Here is a 19,356-nt window from a genome sequence, read left to right on the forward strand (position 1 = left end):
GTGCTGCCAGTCTGATGGGTGTGCGCGCGTGTGCGTGTGCGTGTGTGTGTGCGCGCGCGCGCGCGCGCAACTACCATCTCAAGTGTCACGGGCTATGACTTCTTGTTGTACCTAAGTTGTGAAGTCAGCCCGAGGATCTCTCTGGGTTTGTTACCTCTGTCATGTTGGAGAGGCTCTGTTTAGGGTACTGAGGTATTAGCTGCAGCAGAAAAATACGTGCTTCCGTTATCAGTTGTACAGGGCTACCCTAGAACAGAAACAGGAAGCCGTGGGTCAGGCACACTGAATTGGTACTAGCACATCTCACCTGCTGTTCCTAAGAACGGTTACCTCACAGGCTGGGGGAGCTTACCTGGAGCAGGGGGTGGCCTTGGAACTTCAAGCTTTTGCCGGCCTGAGGTAACACAGTCCTGGTTTTCCCATCCACAAAGAGCTGCATCAGCTTGAGGTACATGTCGACAGCAACATACAGGAAAGCCTCTTCCTTGGTGATGGCATCTTCACTGAAGTAGGAGAGGAGACTGCAGGTGAAGACAGAATGGTAAAGGACGTGAAGATCCTGAGGTAGGTAGCAGTCAGCTCAGAAACTACACACTGTATCTGTGGAACAAACTGACAAGCCACTTCTCCCACCCGGTGGGAGGCTGGGGAAACAGGTGCCTCTTCCTTTGACACTGCCAGGCACCACCAGGCTGGGCTCCTCACCACGGACTAGCGGGAGTTACCTGTAGAAAGCAAGCGGGAGCAGCTTGGTGTGCTGATCTGGGGCCAAGTGGAGGAGGTGCCCCAGCTCGGCATCTGCAAAATCGAGGAGTTCAGTCAGTTCTCTAGGTTCTTGAACCCTTGTCAGTGCTGTGCGATGACTCCAAGATGGCATGTGCTCTGGGAGGGTTCTGACTAGCTGTGGTGACATCCAGGGGCTTGTGGTCTACACTGAGGACATCTGTTAAGAGCTGCTAGGAAAGAGGGTCACTTTTCCCTTGGTCTGGGAAAATGGGGGTGATATGCTCACGCAGGAGAACAGAGACTAGGGGTTGAACAAGTACCCTCTCCCACTGCTCCCCTGCAGTGTGCCTGTGGGTAGACCATTCCAAACCAGCAACACTGGACCTTTGAGTGTCCCAGTCGACTCTTCTGTTGCTTTAAATGGGTACATCCTGAATTAGTACCCAAATGAAGTAAGGTTTAACTCAGTAAGTTAAACCCATACAAGTTGACCCCAAGGCTTGCTTGTAACTGCGGGAAAGTTGTTCTGAAGAATGACATGGTCGTCATGGTAGCTCATCCATCCACGTCTGTCTCATCTCGAGTAGAGGCAGCTTTCCCGCACTACTCCAGGGACCCATGGCTTCTCACCTGTCTCTGTTAACTGGAAGAGCACCAGCCAGGAAACCTTCCTTCTTCCCAAGCACATGAGGACCTCGGCACAGATGTCCATGGCTTTCAGATACTCAGCTGTGTCCTGTGGTCCACAGGAGAACCCTCAGAAGAGCTGAGTAGGGAGACTAACCTTTGTGCGGGGTGGACAGGAGCCACTGTGTTCATGTGGATTCGGGGTGGGTTTTTTTAATTCTCCAAGGTCTGAACTGGTGACACAACCTTGATAAAGGCGCTGCCCTGGGCTTTCTAGATGATACGTCCACACATACCACAGGGCTGCACCAAGCTCTGGAGCAAGACGGCAAGAGGAAGCCCAAACTAGAAACAGCCCGACACCAGAGGTCTGAAGTGGACCTGCAGCCTACCTTGGGAGCACCTCTGCCCAGCCCAGGGTTGGGGAAAGTGCCTCTTCAGGGAAAAGTCTGACTTACCTGTTGGGTCAGGTAGGACGAGAGTAGGCTCATCAGGGAAAAGAAGAGGAGGGAGAGGAGTAGCTAGGAGGCAAACAGTTACCACATGAAAGTCACACACAGCCCCTCTAGGATGAGGGAGACCCATGGCTACAGCTCAAGGCCTGTAAGTAGTTCTCAGGAGGGGAAATTCTAATGCACTGTTTGTGGAGACAGGATCTCACTGTAGTCCAGGGTAGCCTCAAATTCATTCCAACAGTCTTCCTGTCTCAGTCTTCCAAGTGTTGTGATTGCTAGTATGAACCTCCATTCCAGGCTTTCTATCATTTAGGAGCTTTTGTTGGAAGAGATTATGGCTTATAGGGTCATTTAAAACAATTTTTACGACATTTTGTTGGTGCATGTCTGCATGCAGAGGTCAGAGGACAACCTATGGGAGTCAGTTGTCTCCTACTATATGGCTCTGAAGCCACTAACATTACTTCTAATAATTCAAAAGCAATAGAAAAATGGGCTTGGAAGAATCCTTCTAGGGTTTTTATATTATAGTGAGACATTTGGCTCCACTATTTTTTTTTAAAGATTTATTTATTTATTATGTATACAGAAGAGGGCACCAGATCTCATCACAGATAGTTGTGAGCCACCATGTGGTTGCTGGGAATTGAACTCAGGACCTCTGGAAGAGCAGCCAGTGCTCTTAACCTCTGAGCCATCTCTCCAGTCCCTGGCTCCACTATTGATCTGGATTAGTTATGAGGGCACAACATGAGGAGCCGCAGGAGTTCTGCCTTTAGGGGTGATGGGGTCTACAACATGGCCTACTTCCCAGCTTCCTCCTCAGACTCTGGTTCCTGTTTTCTCTGAACCCCCAAGAAGAAATCTTGGCCTACACATGCCCTTAGTTTCCTTGGAGGTCATGTGAGTTCTGATTAGAGGGCACTAGGTAGGTAGAGCTCTCTCTCTAGGGCCCAGTGCCCAAGTCCTGACGGTCCCTCCACTTAGAAGTTGGAACAATTCCTCCTGGTACCCGTGCAGAGCATAGCTACAGCCAGTCATCATCTGTGAGTGCCCTGCAGCACAAGTCACAGTTATGGCCACAGAAATATGGGCGGTGCAGACGCTGGCTGGTGGCTGGTGACTGCAGTGCAGCAAGAACAAGCCCGACCAAAACACTTCCAAAAGAAACGTAAAGCACTTTACCAGTTAACTCGAAAGGCTTGCTGAAAAACTTAGCTAGTTTTACTCTGAAATAGCGACAACTCCCCCTTTAATGTTTTTCTTGGAGAAGGAAAGCCATTAGGCATACCTCACTAAAGAAATGACTGAAATTTCGACCTTACCTCCTTTCTCTCGCCGTCTAGCCTGTTCAGATGGGTCTTGACATTTCCCTTGCTCACTTCCCTAGTTGCAAAGTGCAGTGCAGCAGCGGAGATCCAGGCCAGGCCGGGTGCCAGGGGAGCTGAGTCAGAGAGGAAACTGACACACACAAAGAAACATCACCTACTTGTCATGCCCCTGGCCACCAAACAGCTTTGTGTTCAGCAAAGGGGCCCCAGAGTCACTACAAATGAAACTTGTGTCAACCGTTTGTCTACTCAGGGAGGACCTGGAAGGTTGGGGCCAGCCTTGTACATAAGGCAGATGATAGAGCATCCTGAGGGGTACCGGCTTAGTCCTGTCCACCTCACAATGAGATACTGGGGCCCAAGAGCTTTGAAGGAAGAGGCTGTAGTACCACTGAGATCAGCATTTCTTGGTTGTCCGTGTGGGCCTGTGACTGGGCTAGCCCAAGCAAGTCTAACTTTATTACTAATGTGATACCTTAGCTTCTGTCAGGGTGAGTTTGGCAGATGCACTAATGCCATACAGTGCAGGAATCAAAGGAGTAATGTGGTGTCTAGAGTCAGGGTTGCTAGCAAGGCCTGCATTGTTTGCTGATCAGGTTCTGGAGTACTCCTGACGGGAGGACACAGGCAGCATGGATTCAAAACTCGCTACCCGAAGGAAGTCCTCGAGAAAGATTCCCTCGATGCCACGGGAACTCGGTTCTCATGAAGTCAGGCCAGCCAGGACTGCCAGAAATCTGACAGGGCTCTTAGTTGAGAATCTGCTCCCTGCCCTATCCTGTTCCCCAGTGCCCACCTTCCCTCTGGTTAGAATAATGAACCAGATGGAGGCACCTGTTCCCCAGTGCTGCCTGCGGTGGGGCTCTGGGGCACCCTGTACAGCTAAATAAACATAAGACCAGAGTCCAGGGCCAGGATGTAGGAGAGCTGAGCTGGAATGAGACCTGATGAAAGCAGTCTTCATGAACACCCAAGCAGCTTCCACTCAGAAGCAGTACCCCAGTCCTCGGGACGGCCACGACACAGCCTGGTCCAAGGAGCGGCTGGGCTCCCGCCGGACACTGCTTCAGCTTACTTGCTGGCAAACTCCCGGGCCTCCTGTAGCCTCTGCAGCTCTCGAGGCAGTGTGCTCTGATGACATTTCCACCGACTACACAGCACCGGCTCTAGGCTTGACCACCAGAACTATGGGAAGTGAAAGATCACCAAAAAACAGATTAGGGAGGTTATCTTTGGACTGCTGTGAGAGAGATGCCGCCAACATCTAGACACTTAATAGCTGACTAGCTAGAACTTCCAAGAGCTCCACACAGCTCACGTTGTACTGCTGTGTAACTCTTTTTTTTTTTTTTTTTTTGAGACAGGGATTCTCTGTGTAGCCTTGGCTGTCCTGAAACTCACTATGTAGACCAGGCTGGCCTCAAACTCACGGAGATCCACCTGCCTCTGCCTCCCAAGTGCTGGGATTAAAGGTGTGGGCCATCATACCCAGTTCATGAGGCATTCTTAGTCTCAGGAACAAGGCCTGAAGGGAGAGCACTGCATGAGGAAATACCCTGTAATGTTGGAATTGAGCTGGCTGACTCGCTCCTCAGATATGCCATGCTGAGAGCTACTGTAAACTCCACTCAATGAGCTACAAACTGAACCGAAGCTGGCCATCGCTTGACCTGCCCACCTTCCCTCTGGTTAGAATAATGAACCAGATGGAGGCACCAGGGTACCAATCGTTCACATCTGCAGATGTTGGCTGCACTTTGGTGCACAGCAGCCAACACGGAGCCTCCAGTGTGTGGTGATTGGTACAGGACTTCGTGAGAGGAGGAAATAGTGGGTGGTGACAGCATGAAGAACCGACAATGTCTTCTAAGAGCCCGTGTGCTCCACCTGTTTTTTATTATTAAGAGATTTTTCTATTCATTTTACATACCAACCACAGATTCCCCTCTCTTCCCGTTACCCTTACTTTTTTAAAATATATTTTTATCTTATGAACGTTTGGCCTGCATGTATGTATATGTATCATATATGGGCACAATCTTGTTCCTGTAGAGGTCAGAAGGATCCCTTGATATATGAATGGTGAGCTACCATGTGGATGCTGGGAATCAAGCCTGAATCCTCTGGAAGAGCAGACAACGCTTTCATCCTCTGAGTCATCATTCCAACCCCTCTAGCTACTTTCTTTCTCCTTAAACGTCTTGTGAATCCTAACAACCAGGGAGGGACACTGAACAGTGAATCCCAACTCTTGGAAAAATATGAAGACAAGGGACTGTGAGGTGTCTCAATAGGAAAAGGGGCTTCTTGCCAACGATGACCCGAGTTCAATCCTAGGGTCCCGTACAGTGGGAAGGAAGAACTGACGTCCCACAGGTTGCTCTTTGACATCTGTGCATGCATACACATACAGAGAGATTGGTGTGGGGGAAGGAGATAAATAAATGTAATTTTAAAAACCCAACATGCCAGACCTACCAGTGCTGAGGTCAAAATCACGGGACATTTGGTCTGGCACTCTGTTAGGATCAGGTTGGCCACCAATGCTGGGTCTTGACTTCGAAAACACACATTAAGGAGTCCCTGTAGCAAGAATACACTGAAGCTCAGCAGTTTGCCAATGCAGGTGCCCATGGGAACCGTGGCCCTGAAGGGCACTACCTAGACAACCAAAGAGTTACAAAAGAAGCACTGGATTACCCTGAAGAAGTGGATGGTGATGTCACGGGTCAGGACACTGCCATGGCAACAGAGATTTCTCTGTAAAACAGTTCAAAGTCAGCATAAAACCAACACAGAGAGGTGAAAGGCCAGCCCAGAGCACTTGCACATACCAACTCAGAGTTGACCAGGCTAAAGAACTCCTCACAGTTGGGGGAGACAGGTTGTCTGGCCTGGGGACTGCCCAGAAGAACAGATGGAGGCAGGCGGAGGAGAAGCCTTGGGAAGAAGGGGTTGCATCATGGTGAAGACAGACAGACAGACAAACAGGGTGCCCTTTCCCTGGCTGCCCTTTCCCTGGCTGAAACTTTGTTGCACAGTACTTTCCAGATGGAGCGATGCTACACACAAAGCTGTCTTTGTCCCCAGCTTTTAATTCCCGCTTAGTCACTGCAGATACCCCAAATATGCTTCAAAAAATATAAATAAATAAAATTTCAACAACCATGTAGATGGATGCACCATTATCTAAGGAAGCATTCCTTAACTGGAGGATTCTATTATGAAAAAATGCACTTTAAAAAAAAATGTGTTCTTAAAACAACCAAGTGTTCTTTATAGTACATCCTTCAGCAGAGGGTCTCGAGTCTGAGTAGAAAGACTTGAACCCAAAGCATCTTTTGTACTGTCACACCTGTTCCTATGGGAGCCACCAGGATGTTCAAACCTTTCCAAGGTTGCGGTAGACATAATACAAGCCATTAGTATGGAAGCTAAAGGCAGACACTGGCACGAGAGACACGGTGATGTCTGTTACCGTTTGCACAGGAGCAGCTCTCGCTGTCTCCTAAGGCTAGTAGCCATGCTGTCCCCGCTTGCCAAAGCTTGGAGTCGTCTTTTGAATACCCGGAAGAGAATGTGAGTCTGAGAAGTTGAACAGCCATAGGAGACAGAAGAGCCTTGATCCAGCTCCAGGTCCGCAGCCATCTCCTGGAGAAGAGCAGACCCAGACACACGTCCATCCTCTATCTCTGAGCTGTCCCCAAACATGAGTCAGGGCAGGAAAGTTCTCAGGGCTCACTGTGGACCTTAGTTGGGGACCCTGAGAGATGAGCTTGGAGGTGTATCTCCACAGGGATGGGGAGTGAGGAGGGGCAAGAACACACGCTTTCCCATGTGAAAGCCAGATCTGGCAGCTCACCTACTTTTTAGCCAGATCTGGCAGCTCACCTACTGGGAACCTAAGCAAGAGGACTGCACAATCAGGGGCCTGCCTGGGGGAGACCACTTGCCCGGGGTGTACACGGCTCTAGGTTCGAGTCCCCAACACCACAGAAACAAAACAAATTTTAAATTGCAAAAATAAAAGAGTGCAAGGAATACCGATCACACTTCACAGTCACCGTGGCTGCACTCTGCCTTTTCATGACTTTCCGCTGCGCAGACAGGTAGACACCCGTGCAGGACTGAGCTGACGATGATTTTTGTCCCGCCAGCAGGCCCTTGTATACATTCTTCAAGGCTGGAGTCAGTCTCTCATGGCCCATCACCACCCCCACTAGCAGAGCACAGCTACACCTGTCTGTCCCCAGTGGAGAGTCTAGGCTGGTCTAGGTGTCGGGCCAACGTTTTGCTGTCAAAGCTCCTAAGACCCCTGCATTTTTTTTTTTTAACATATTTTTCAAGAGAATAAATGTGACGTTTTTAAACACCAAAGGATGATCCATGTGCCCCAAACAAATGTGAATTCCACTTTGGGCCTACATTTTCGTCTTGTATATTGTTCTTTTAAAAACAAGACGGCAAATCCAGGAATAGGACCGATTTCCTCTCTCTAACCTGGGAGCCAAGTCATCAACAGACAACACGAAGCCTAAGCCATGGCGTCGGGTTCGCTGTATCTTTGTCATTCATCTTAGTTCCATCCTGCACCCTCAGCATCCATTTCATAAAGGGGCTACGGGGGGCCGGATCTGAGCACTCCCACCAGCAACATTGTCTGTCTTGTGGATAGGCTACCACTGGATGCTTTCACAGAGTGCCACCGAGGCTGCAGTTTGTCACTCTCTGAGGAAGACAAGGTGTCAGAGGAAGCAGCCACTGTCTTTTAAGGAGGACTGTGAGAGGGAACCAGGGAGGCCTGAGGAGTGAAGGAAGAGGCCCTGTTGCTGGGGAGGAACGGGCAGGGACCCAACACACGACGATAGGCAATGTCTGATGCCTGATGGTGTGGAGGTGTATCCTATCTACTTAACAGAAATAATATGCTTGACACCTCTCACGGCCTGTTGTGTGACCCTAAAAACCACAAGCAGGCAAGGTTCTCTCTCAGGTTGTCCTTTGACATCTGAGAAAGATGTATGGTGAGGACAATGGTCAAGATGAAGGGCCAGGTGCTTTGGATCTCTTATTCTGTAGAATGTCCTCGGCACTCACCACCTACAGATCTCTTTAATTGTCCACATTTCTGAATTCAGACCCTTGCCCCCAATGCACAGTGTTCAGGAGTGAGTGGCACATGAGGGCTCTGACCCATCTACTGTTGGAGACATATCTAAATGGTCTACTGGGCAGTGGTTGGACATGTAAGAGGTAGGGCCTGGGTAGAGGAACCTACTGAAGAATCTACTGCTTCTTGGATGCTATGAGATAAACAGCTCTGGTGTTCCATACTCCCCCTGCTGTGCTGCGCTGACCACAGGACCATGGCGATGAGGGCAAGGGATTGAAATCAGGAGGCAAAGCTTTGCTCCTTTTTCTCGGTTACTGTGCCATAGTGACAGAAGACAGCTCCCAAGGGCAGTCAGCCATGCAGGACTTGGAAATAGGCTACCTTAGAAGCCATGAACTGAGAGACACAGTGTGTGGACCATCAGCACACCGCTGCACTCTCCCATTCATTCTGGGACCCCATGAAAACGCCACATGCTCTTTTCCTCCGCTAAAGAAGCAGTAATGAAGAAGCAGAAGGGTGTGTAGCAGCAGCAGCAGCTTTGCCGTCTAAGTTGTATGCTCCAAAGCCTGCAGACAGCTCTGACGTCGCAGCTGTGTGTCTGGGTTTTGTGATGCTCACCCGTGGAGTAGATGCAGAGTACACTGCTGCTCTAGGTCTAACCTGGTGGGGATGATGCAAGGTTCCCCTCCGTCCTGTTGAGTTAGTCACCATTATGCAAACTGGTCATAAATACCTCGACCAAGAGCAGGCTTGCTGCAACAAACACACTGAGTCCTGTTGTCTTCCAACTCACCTGTAGCCTCAAAAGAATATCCTCATTTCCTGTGCGGCCACCAAGAACCAAATCAGAGGCCTGTGAGTGGTTACAACTCCTTGAACTGAAAATAAAACAAAAGCCTGCTCAGTACCGCCTGACAGTACCTCTGTGGTGCTCACCCCTCACCTGCCTCCCCAGCGGAGCGTCTGCACATGACTGACAACGCGAAACAATCAACAAAAACTCAACACCACCAAAGCAGCAGCCGTCAAAAATAGCAAGTATAAAGAATGGCAGGGCACATGATGTAACTCCAGCACTCAAGAGGCAGAGACAGGAGGACCACTGCAAGTGTGATGCCAGTTTGGTTGACACAGCAAGTTCCAGGCTATCCAGGGCTAAATTATAAGAGCTTATCTAAAGAAAGGGGAGGGGTGTGTGGAGAGACAGTTCAGTGGTAAAGAACGTTGGTTGGGCAATCCTAAGGACCGAAGTTTGGATCTAGCACCCATGTAACATGCTGGATGTCTTGCAAACAACTCCAAGGCACTAACACCCTCTTCTGGCTTCTGCATTTGTGTGTGTGTGTATGAACAAACACACACACACCTACCTTTTAAAATTTTTTTTACTATTTAATTAATTAATTAATTTTATATCCTGACCCCAGTTTTCCCTCCCTCCTCTCCTTCCATTCCTTGTCGTCCCCCCCCCCACCGCCTCCTCTCACCCTCACCACAATCCACTCCTCCTCTTTTTTTTTTTTTTTTTTTAAGGAAAGAAAAATAGATCAAAACCAAGTATAATTTATCTTAGGAGGTTTAACATCCAAAAAATAATTTATACACTTAATAATGGCACAAAAACAAAAACATATGACCACATCAATAGATACAGAAAAGGTATTTGACAAAATTTATACCCTATAATGAAAAGAGTGAGTCAATAATCTAGAGACAAAATGGCATTTCCTCAACTTGACACAGGGCATCTGTGAAAAACCTAAAGCTAATGTCACACTCAACACTGAAAGACTAGAAGCTTTCCCCTGAAGATCAGAAATAAGAGTTGGGCAGTGATGGTGCACACCTTTAATCCCAGCACTCAGGAGGAAGAAGTAGGCAGAGCTCTGTGAGTTTAAAGCTAGCCTGGTCTACAGAGCGAGTTCCAGGACAGTCAGGACTGTTACAGAGAGACCATTTCTTGAAAAACCAAGAGATCAGAAATCAGACAGAGATGTCCTCTCTACCACCTCTCTTTAACTGCATTCCACATACTAGCTAGAACAACTAAGAAAAGAAATACGAGGCTTCTAAACTAGAAAGGAAAACGGTGAATGATGTGCATTCACAAATGGTGTGACTTCACACACAGACAGTAAAGCCTCAATAACTCACTCAAAAAGAACCTCTGCAGATGCTGGGTGGTGGCGGCACATGCCTTTAATCCCAGCACTTGGGAAGCAGAGGCAGACGGATTTCTGTGAGTTCGAGGCCAGCCTGGTCTACAAAGCGAGTTCCGGGAAAGGCTCTAAAGCTACACAAAGAAACCCTGTCTCAAAAAACCAAAAACAAACAAAAAAAAAAAAAAAAAAAAAAAGAAAGGAAAAAAAGTATTATCCCTCAAGTCCACTCCAAGAGATACAGTAACTCAGGGCTCTACAAAAACCTGTACACAAATGTTCGTAGCAATGCTATTCACAATAGCCAAACATCAGAAACAACCCAAATGTCCACCAATGGAAGAATGAATTAAAAAGATGATATATACTGTTCAATGGCATTATTCAGCCATAAAGAAATGAAATATTATTACATGGATGAACCTTGCCAACATTTGCTCAGTGAAATAAGCCAGAAACAGAAGACCACACATGATTCTGTTTCTTAACCCCGATCCTAACCAGGGGTTGGAGAGTGTGAGCAGCACACTCACTGGCGCGGGCCTGAGACAACATCTGCCCACCGCAGAGTCCACTCTCACTCCACTCTGCCGCCACTACAACTATCACCCCGACCCTCAGGAAGCTGAGGCAGGAGGATTGAGTTTAGGTCAGCTGGGGTACTGAGTGAGACCCTGTCTCAAAACAAAGAACTTCCTACAGTGATGTCTCACTGACACGTGAACACCACATGGGAGAGGACACACTGTGACCTGTATGATGACGTGTGAACACACACAGGAGAGGATACACTGTGACCTGTATGATGACGTGTGAACACACACAGAAGAGGACACACTGTGAACCTGTATGATGACGTGTGAACACACACAGGAGAGGACACACTGTGACCTGTATGATGACGTGTGAACACACACAGGAGAGGACACACTGTGACCTGTATGATGACGTGTGAACACACACAGGAGAGGACACACTGTGACCTGTATGATGACGTGTGAACACACACAGAAGAGGACACACTGTGAACCTGTATGATGACGTGTGAACACACACAGGAGAGGACACACTGTGACCTGTATGATGACGTGTGAACACACACAGGAGAGGACACACTGTGACCTGTATGATGACGTGTGAACACACACAGGAGAGGACACACTGTGAGCCTGTATGATGACGTGTGAACACACACAGAAGAGGACACACTGTGAGCCTGTATGATGACGTGTGAACACACACAGAAGAGGACACACTGTGACCTGTATGATGACGTGTGAACACACACAGAAGAGGACACACTGTGACCTGTATGATGACACATGAACACACACAGGAGAGGACACACTGTGACCTGTATGATGACGTGTGAACACACACAGGAGAGGACACACTGTGACCTGTATGATGACGTGTGAACACACACAGAAGAGGACACACTGTGAGCTTAGATGAGTAGCACAGAGCAGGAGGTTTTGAGTACTATGTGGCTGACCTTTGGTAGAAGTCCATCAGCTCGCTGACAAGGACTGTGCACGCTGCTTCCAGGTCTCCATCACAGCCTCCCAAAGCAGACGGAGCTGGGAAGAAGTGCTCATAGATGGCCCACTGGTGGAAGTCATGTCTGCAACAGTTGAACACCGAGGTCAGTTCTGAGGAAGACTACAACCAGGGGCCCAAGGGTCCTTAACATCCTGAAGTGGCCTCCATAAGAGGAACATAGGCCAGGGCCTGTGACACACACCTTTAATCCCAGCACTTGGGATTGGAATTCCAGCAGAGGCAGGAGGATCGCTAGATTTGAGGCCAGCCTGGTCTACAAATCGAGTTCCAGAATAGCTAAGGCTGCTATACAAAGAAGCTCTCTCTCAAAAAAAAAAAAAAAAAAAAAAAGAAAAAGAAAAAGAAAAAAAAGAGGAACACCCAGTTCCGGTGACTGGGCAAAGTGGCAGCTAACGTCAGCAGCCTGAGAGTTCAGAGTGGACTGAGGCTTCCTTGTCTACAAGACAAGGGACCGGTGCTGTGGGAAAAGCCCCTCTCGGGGGCAATCCTGCGACCAAAGCCCAGGCAGCGTTAATCCTGCAGGGTGACGGCTGACTATCTCAGTGAACCCAGTCAATGGAGCGGGCAGCCACGCCGATGTGGACTGAGCTATCTGGTGGTCTGCACCACGTACACCCCAATAGGGAAATAGCTGAGAATCCAGACTGAGGATTGCAGGTCCGTGGTCAAGGAGAGCCATACTATCTGTGCTGAAGGGAAGGGTCTCAAGGACATGGTGACTGTGGTCCACGAAGTGGAAACAGCCAAATACAAGTGAGATATCCCACACCACAAGGAGTGGGTGAGGGAGATGGAGGGCAGCACTCTGCCCATGAGGGCTGAGATCTGCATAGAATCTATTCAAGTATCAGGCGTGTGATTACAGCAGGAAGGGTGGCCGGGAGTGACTTGTCAGTGGGGTTTTTGCCTTGTGTGTGTAAGGGGGCGGGGGAGAATCCCTAGAACACGTCTAAATACCATCTCAAGATAACAGTCACCCAAGGGGTTAAAAAGTGAGGTTGTAGAGGCTGGTGCGATGGCTCAGCTGTTAAGAGCATTGGTTGCTCTTGCAAAGGATCCAGGTTCACTTCCCAGCACTGACATGGCAGCTAACATCTGCCTGTAACTTCAGTTCCAAAGGATCTGCCACCTTCTGGCCTCTGTAGGTCACACACACACACACACACACACACACACACACACACACACACACACACACACACACACACACACACACACACCCCCCTTCTGGCCTCTGTAGCGCTCTCTCTCTCTCTCTCTCTCTCTCTCTCTCTCTCTCTCTCTCTCACACACACACACACACACACACACACACACAGTACATCCATAAGCATAAATAAGTCATTTTTTTAAAGCGAGGTTATAATGAGGCCTCAAACAAACAAAAAACCCAGTCAAGATGTACTCGGTTTCTGGGGCCCATCAAGGCACTTCTTGGAGCCGGCTCTGCAACGTACCCCTATTGCCTCACGGCAAGTAGCCCGATCTACTGTCCCAGTGTGGCCATTGGCTCTCACAGGGCCTGTCTTGTAGCCTCAAGACCATTCATCGTGTCTACCTGTGCTTTTACCAAAGTGCACTGAATACACATTCTTTCTCAACATGGGCTCTGGGGGGGTGTAGGGCTCCCACAGAGACCTCGTCTGTCATTATCTGTACAAAGGTGCATTATAGGTAGGTGTATCTCAGTTACTTTGTAACCCCAGCTTCTGGGACATTCTAGAAGTGTCTGGCACGCAGTGGAAACCCAGTGTTTTTTCAATAAAGAAATGAATGACTGAAGTGCTCAAACATGATCCAGTTAACCTGAATGTAAGATGGCTGTATGAAACAGACTATGACGATGTTTTAGGGGCCAGCTCCCCTGAGAGCTTACCTTTCTGTATCTGAGAGAACATCAACTTCAGGTTGAATTTCCAATTCCAGCTGAACCCAATCTCTGTAAGTTAACTGAGTGAGGAAACATTCAGGGTAGGGAGGATGAAACACAAAACTCACACAGCTTATAAGCATTTGTCATTTTATCTGAAAAACAGATCTGTGCTCTGCTATAATGAAATGGAGAACTGATGCATTATGGAAACATATTGTGTACAGGCTCTGAATATGAAATTAGAACTAGTGAAACCAGTCCAGTTTTGCTTGTTTGTTTGAGACAGGGTCTTACTCTGTACCTAGGGCAGGCCTTGAACTCACTATGGATGGCCACAAATCTGTGGTTATCTTCTTGCTTCAATTCCCCAAGTGCTGAGATTACAAACATATACTACCACACCTGGCCAAACTGGTCTTTTAACTAGCATACTACCTACTTTTAACTAATTAGCCTATTCCTAACTAAATTATTATGCAATAAGAAAAGAAATTATCTTATAGGTCAGGAGTTGAGGGAACAAACCTTGGTATAAACTGGGTTTGGTAGTACAGCATTTAATCTCAGCACTCAAGGCAGACACAGGAGGATCTCTCTGAGTTTGAGGTCAGCCTGGTCTACAGAGTGAGTTCTAGAACAGTCAGGGCTACAATGAGACCCTGCCTAAAACAAACAAACAAACAAACAAACAAACAAACAACAACCCCCCAAACCTTGATGTACAATCTGCTTCAAATATTCCTGGCATCTTTTTTCCTTCCCTGAGACAGGGTTTCTCTGTATTCCTGGCATCTTATATCTTGCTTTTTCTTATGAAAATTCTTAGAGTGATCTCACATGCCATTGTGCCCTAATCTCAAAATCTCACTTTGTGTAAAAAACCCACATGACAGACCATGCCTCCACACAGTCGCACCTGGACAAAGTTCAAGGCAGACAGATACGATGTAACCTGGAAGCGAAACTGTAAATGTCCTAAGACATGACAGGGCCCTCTGAAGAGCTGATGAGCTTCTGGCTGCCGGCTGCTCCACCTTTCCTCACACCGGTCACAGCACCACACCCACCCTTATATAGCCAAGCCATAAGGACACGATAAAAATGATTTTCCTCTAAACACATTAGGAAATAAAGGACACGGTCTGTTTGTGCAAGTTGTGCCAGGTTCCAGTTGATAGGCATAAGCTAGAGGCATGGAGAAACCAAGGCCCCACGACAGGGCTGCTGTGAAGAGCACTTGCCGGGAGAACCCGAGCCCAGCAAGGTCTTCTGCAGTGTCCCGTCACAGTGACCTCAGTGAAGGTTTCAATGCAACCAAGTATTGCTCTGGCCTCTCAGGAGACACAGAACCCTCTTACACCCAGGTTTCTTCCACCCTCCTCCAACCCCAACACACACGCACGCACGCACGCACACACGCACGCACGCACGCACGCAGAAGCAGCCAGGACATGTGACATAGTGGAAAACATGGAGACTTACATAAAATTCCTTTTCCTTCAGCAGCTCTTGGAAGCTGCTCCATCTCCACAGAGAGAGTGCAGCACTCTGCCAGTCTGCAGAAGGAAGGTACAAGGGTCTCCAGGAGACGGAGGCTGTGTGTTCTGGAGGACAAGGTGCTCTGGCCTCTGAGAACACCCTTAACATAATGAACTGAAACTGAAACAGTGACAGGTTCACAGCGAGACAGGGGAAGAGTCAGAGACACCCAGAGAACCCACCAGGAGATCTGTCACCCCGTAAAGGACCCAAACCAGCCCTGACATACGCAGCATTTCGGTGAGCAGGGGAGGAGGAGGAAGAGGGGAGGAGGCAGGCACTTCTCCCTGGGGTCTTCCTAAAACCTGGCCTTTCTGGTGAAATCTGGGGTGGGTGTTTTGTTGAGAGGCCTGTAACTCCAGCTCAAGAAGTTCTGAAGCCCTCTTCTGGCCTAACCTGTACTCCCCACCCTCATACAATTAAAAAAAATAAAATAAATGAAGAAAAAACTTTCACAAAGCCTCCTGCTTCAGCATCTCAAAGATGTTTTCTCTTTGATTTCTAATGTGAAGCCTACAGTCAAAATCCAATGGTTATACACAGGAGGCGCCCATCAGAATTCTAGGAGTCTGAAGTAATAATTTGGTGGTAGGGCACTTGCTTAGTACATGTGAGACCCGAAGTTTGATCCCAGAACTGAAAAAACAAAACAAAAACCAAACCAACCAGCCAAACAAACAAACCTCTCAAAACAAAAATGTACAGAGGGATAACTGTGGTTTAAGGGGAAAGAGTATTTCGTTTTTTAATGAATTCTTAACTTTTAACTTACCTGTGCTATAAACATCAGTATCTATTCAAAGGAGTAGCATGTACTTAACTACTGACATCTTAGCCCCAACTTAAACTGAGAAAGAGATACAGGAGCAGTATTCAGCACGAAAAACTCCCCAAGCAGACAGCCAGGCTGTCCCAGAGACAGTCTGATGAACAGTGCACCCATCAACTGAGGTAAACACAAGAAAGCTGCAGAACCCAGAGTCCTTCAGGTCGGAAAGCAGGGATCTGAAACACATACCCTTTTGATCAGGCCTGGAGATAAACAGCTGCGCAAGGCAGCCAGGGGCCGTGCAGTGAACTTGCGTAAACAGTAAGAAATTGCTGCTGTACAGAATCTGCAATGAAGGAAAAGTAAACTCAATTTACCCAACCGACTTTGGTGTGTTCTGAACTAGATGATTGAAAGAACTGTCGGACCACCCTGGCTTCAGGCTCAGTGTCTCCTGAGAGGGAGATGCTGCCTCCAAAGGCTCACATCCACACTGAAGGCAGAGAACGACAGGCACACAACAGTATGAGTGAGCAAAGGCATGCTCACTGGACAGGTGTGAAGAGCCACAGCAAGACACAAAAGGAAGGAAGCATACACTGCCCGGCTCTTGGGTCGGTCAGGGAGCAGGTCATTCAGTGGAGGGCACAGACAGCAAGGCTGCTGCAGGCATCTCTAGCTCAGCGAGCGAGCATCACTTGTGTTCTTTTGTGAGAGTCTCAAGAACTCACAGGCTCCACGTCTTGGGAGAACACAGTATCTGTGAGCACAGCGCAGCCTCATGTGGCTCTGGCCACTAGGAGATATGACCGATGACAACACTGTGTGCAGAAGCAAAAGATGACATGGAACCGAGCACAGGGGCCTTTGTCCCAATGCCTGACCTGGGGAAGAGGACTCTCTTGGGGGATCAGACAATTATAGAATATTGCAGTTTTCTGTATGGCTTAGTTTATTTATACAAATAGCTAAAGCTTAAAAGTGAGCAAAGATGAGGCTAGACAAATATTATTGTGAACCTGAGTAGACCATAGGAATTTATTAATGTCTTAAAATTAATTAATTATTTTATTTTATGTGCATTGGTGTCTTGCCTGCATGCATGGTCTGTTTGAGGGTGTCAGATCCCCTAGAACTGGAGTTACAGACAGCTGTGAGCTGCCATGTGGGTGCTGGGAATTGAACCTAGGTCCTCTGTTAGGGCAGCCAGTGTTCTGAACCACTGAGCCATCTCTGCAGCCCTGGAATTTATAAATCTTGATTATCAAATATACCTTATTTATCTTGTTTTGTGAATTCTCTGTTTAGTTCTTTAGCCCATTTTTCAATTGGATTGTTCAGTATTTTGATGTCTAGTTTCTTGAGTTCTTCATATACTGTGGAGATCAATCCTCTGTCAGATGTGGGGTTGGTGAAGATCTTTTCCCATTCTGTACCTTATTTATCAAGCATGTTACTTATCTAAATTTCCTAGCAGCTTGGTGTTAACTTATGTGGGAGTAGGCAGTTATCAAGCTCTAATGGTTCCACAGTGGTGGGGATCTTGCCCAAAGAATTGTTTTGTTTAGAGAGGCTGCCATTTTATACATTTTCATCCTTCAAAGCACACACAAAAACAAGACAGCCAAACAACCTCCACCACAGGACACCCAGGATATCCTTTGCCAAGGATAGCATAATGATATGGAAAGATGTTTACATTAGTGTTAATGTCAGTAACAACTTTCAACTTCAGCAGTTCCCTAAAGCTCAAACAAACATAAACACCTAAATAAAATAAAACCTAAAATATTAAGGGATGACTCTCGGGTGACTCATTTTCTGCAGCTCTCTCTCTAATTTGGTACCAGGGATTGAACCCAGGGCCTTATTCAAGCTGGGCATAGATGCTATCACTGACTATGTATGCCCCATCCCTGGGCTCTCTCTCTCTCTTTTTTTAATTTTTGGTGATTTCATTTTTCTTTTATGTGTATAAATGTTTTGCCTGCACAGACGGCTGCGCACCAGGCATGCACAATGCCCATAGAGGCCAGACGAGGGAGGCAGAGTCTCTAGAAGTGGAGCTAGAAATGGTGAGCTGCCATGTGGGTGCTGGAATAGAACCCGAGTCCTCTGGAAGAGCAGCCAGTGTGTTTAACCACTGAGCTGCCTCTCCAGCCACATGGTCTCTCATAATTGCATTTGCTGAGTATTTCTCACTTTTCAAGAGGGGGAAAAACTGCTGAGGAACTCAGGAATGACTTACTTCATGCAGAAGAGCAGAGATTCCCTCGTGTGGCAGGTGAGGAGGCTGTTCAAGAACTCAGGGACACCAAGGCTGCCAGCGGAGGCAATAACACCGGGATCCACCTCTGGAAGTATGGACTTGGACTCGCCCAGATGGACGGCAAGGGCAGCCAACCCCAGCACATGAGGGGTGCTCAGGCTTGGGCCCTGAAATAAGGACAGAGTTAACGATAGTCTGTTCCCTAGCTAGAAGACTCGAAAATCACTGAAAAGCGGCATCAGTGGAGGCTCACAGCAGCTGAAGAAGCGACCTGCAGGATGCAGGAACCTACCTGGTGATGGAGCAGCTGGCAGAGCCGAGTGAGCACTGCAGGGAAAAGCACGTGTCCACAAAGGGTCCTCACGAAAAGGACAGCCCAGGGGCTCTGCCTGCAAAGACAGAGAACAAGTCACTGGCTGGTCACAGCCCTGTCCAGTCCTTCCACGACCAGTCTGGGCACAGGGGCCTATACAAGGCTCAGGGTTCTTCCAAACGGTGGCCTTTGTGTAACACAGACCATCAGTCTTCAATGCGGTCCCTACCCGACAAAACAGCCTAGTCATCCACTCTTGGAACAGAGCTTCCCTGCTTGGTCTCAGCACCCTAGGAAAGATGGAAATCACCCTTACCTCTCCGGGGGCACAAAACTAGAGGCTGCCATTTGGTTCTGACAGAAGGCTGTGAGCAGGAGATCCACAACCTGGGAAGAGAGACATCACTGTGAGGCTTTGGCCTCCTACATCTGGGAGTGACCTGAACCAAAAGAACCATGGTAAAGGCTGCACTTAATTTTGTATTTATTTTATGCATGCAGTGGCCAGAGGACAACTCTTAGGAGTCAGTTCTCTGCTACCAACCTCACAGGAAGTGGGGGTCAAATTCAAGTTGTCAGGTTTGCATTTAGAAAGGAAGCTGCAATGCAACTTAGC

General features: G+C 48.0%; 1 protein-coding gene across 1 annotated transcript in view; it reads right to left on the reverse strand.

The window, feature by feature from the left end:
- Window positions 1-19,356, reverse strand: part of Fanca (FA complementation group A) — a 52,773-nt gene that overhangs the window by 407 nt on the left and 33,010 nt on the right. Inside the window, exons 24-42 of the mRNA XM_028880898.2 lie at window positions 19,057-19,127; window positions 18,720-18,816; window positions 18,407-18,594; window positions 16,408-16,504; window positions 15,333-15,509; window positions 13,854-13,927; window positions 11,910-12,038; window positions 9,049-9,133; window positions 6,618-6,790; window positions 5,974-6,079; window positions 5,840-5,899; window positions 5,618-5,722; window positions 4,215-4,324; window positions 3,134-3,269; window positions 1,812-1,874; window positions 1,357-1,462; window positions 726-798; window positions 353-521; window positions 155-247 (exon numbers count right to left, since the gene is read on the reverse strand). Coding sequence (XP_028736731.1) covers window positions 155-247; window positions 353-521; window positions 726-798; window positions 1,357-1,462; window positions 1,812-1,874; window positions 3,134-3,269; window positions 4,215-4,324; window positions 5,618-5,722; window positions 5,840-5,899; window positions 5,974-6,079; window positions 6,618-6,790; window positions 9,049-9,133; window positions 11,910-12,038; window positions 13,854-13,927; window positions 15,333-15,509; window positions 16,408-16,504; window positions 18,407-18,594; window positions 18,720-18,816; window positions 19,057-19,127 — 2,112 coding nt within the window. The remainder of the gene's footprint in view (window positions 1-154; window positions 248-352; window positions 522-725; window positions 799-1,356; window positions 1,463-1,811; window positions 1,875-3,133; window positions 3,270-4,214; window positions 4,325-5,617; window positions 5,723-5,839; window positions 5,900-5,973; window positions 6,080-6,617; window positions 6,791-9,048; window positions 9,134-11,909; window positions 12,039-13,853; window positions 13,928-15,332; window positions 15,510-16,407; window positions 16,505-18,406; window positions 18,595-18,719; window positions 18,817-19,056; window positions 19,128-19,356) is intronic.

Source organism: Peromyscus leucopus, chromosome 5 (assembly GCF_004664715.2).
Source record: "Peromyscus leucopus breed LL Stock chromosome 5, UCI_PerLeu_2.1, whole genome shotgun sequence".
Classification (NCBI taxonomy): Eukaryota; Metazoa; Chordata; class Mammalia; order Rodentia; family Cricetidae; genus Peromyscus; species Peromyscus leucopus.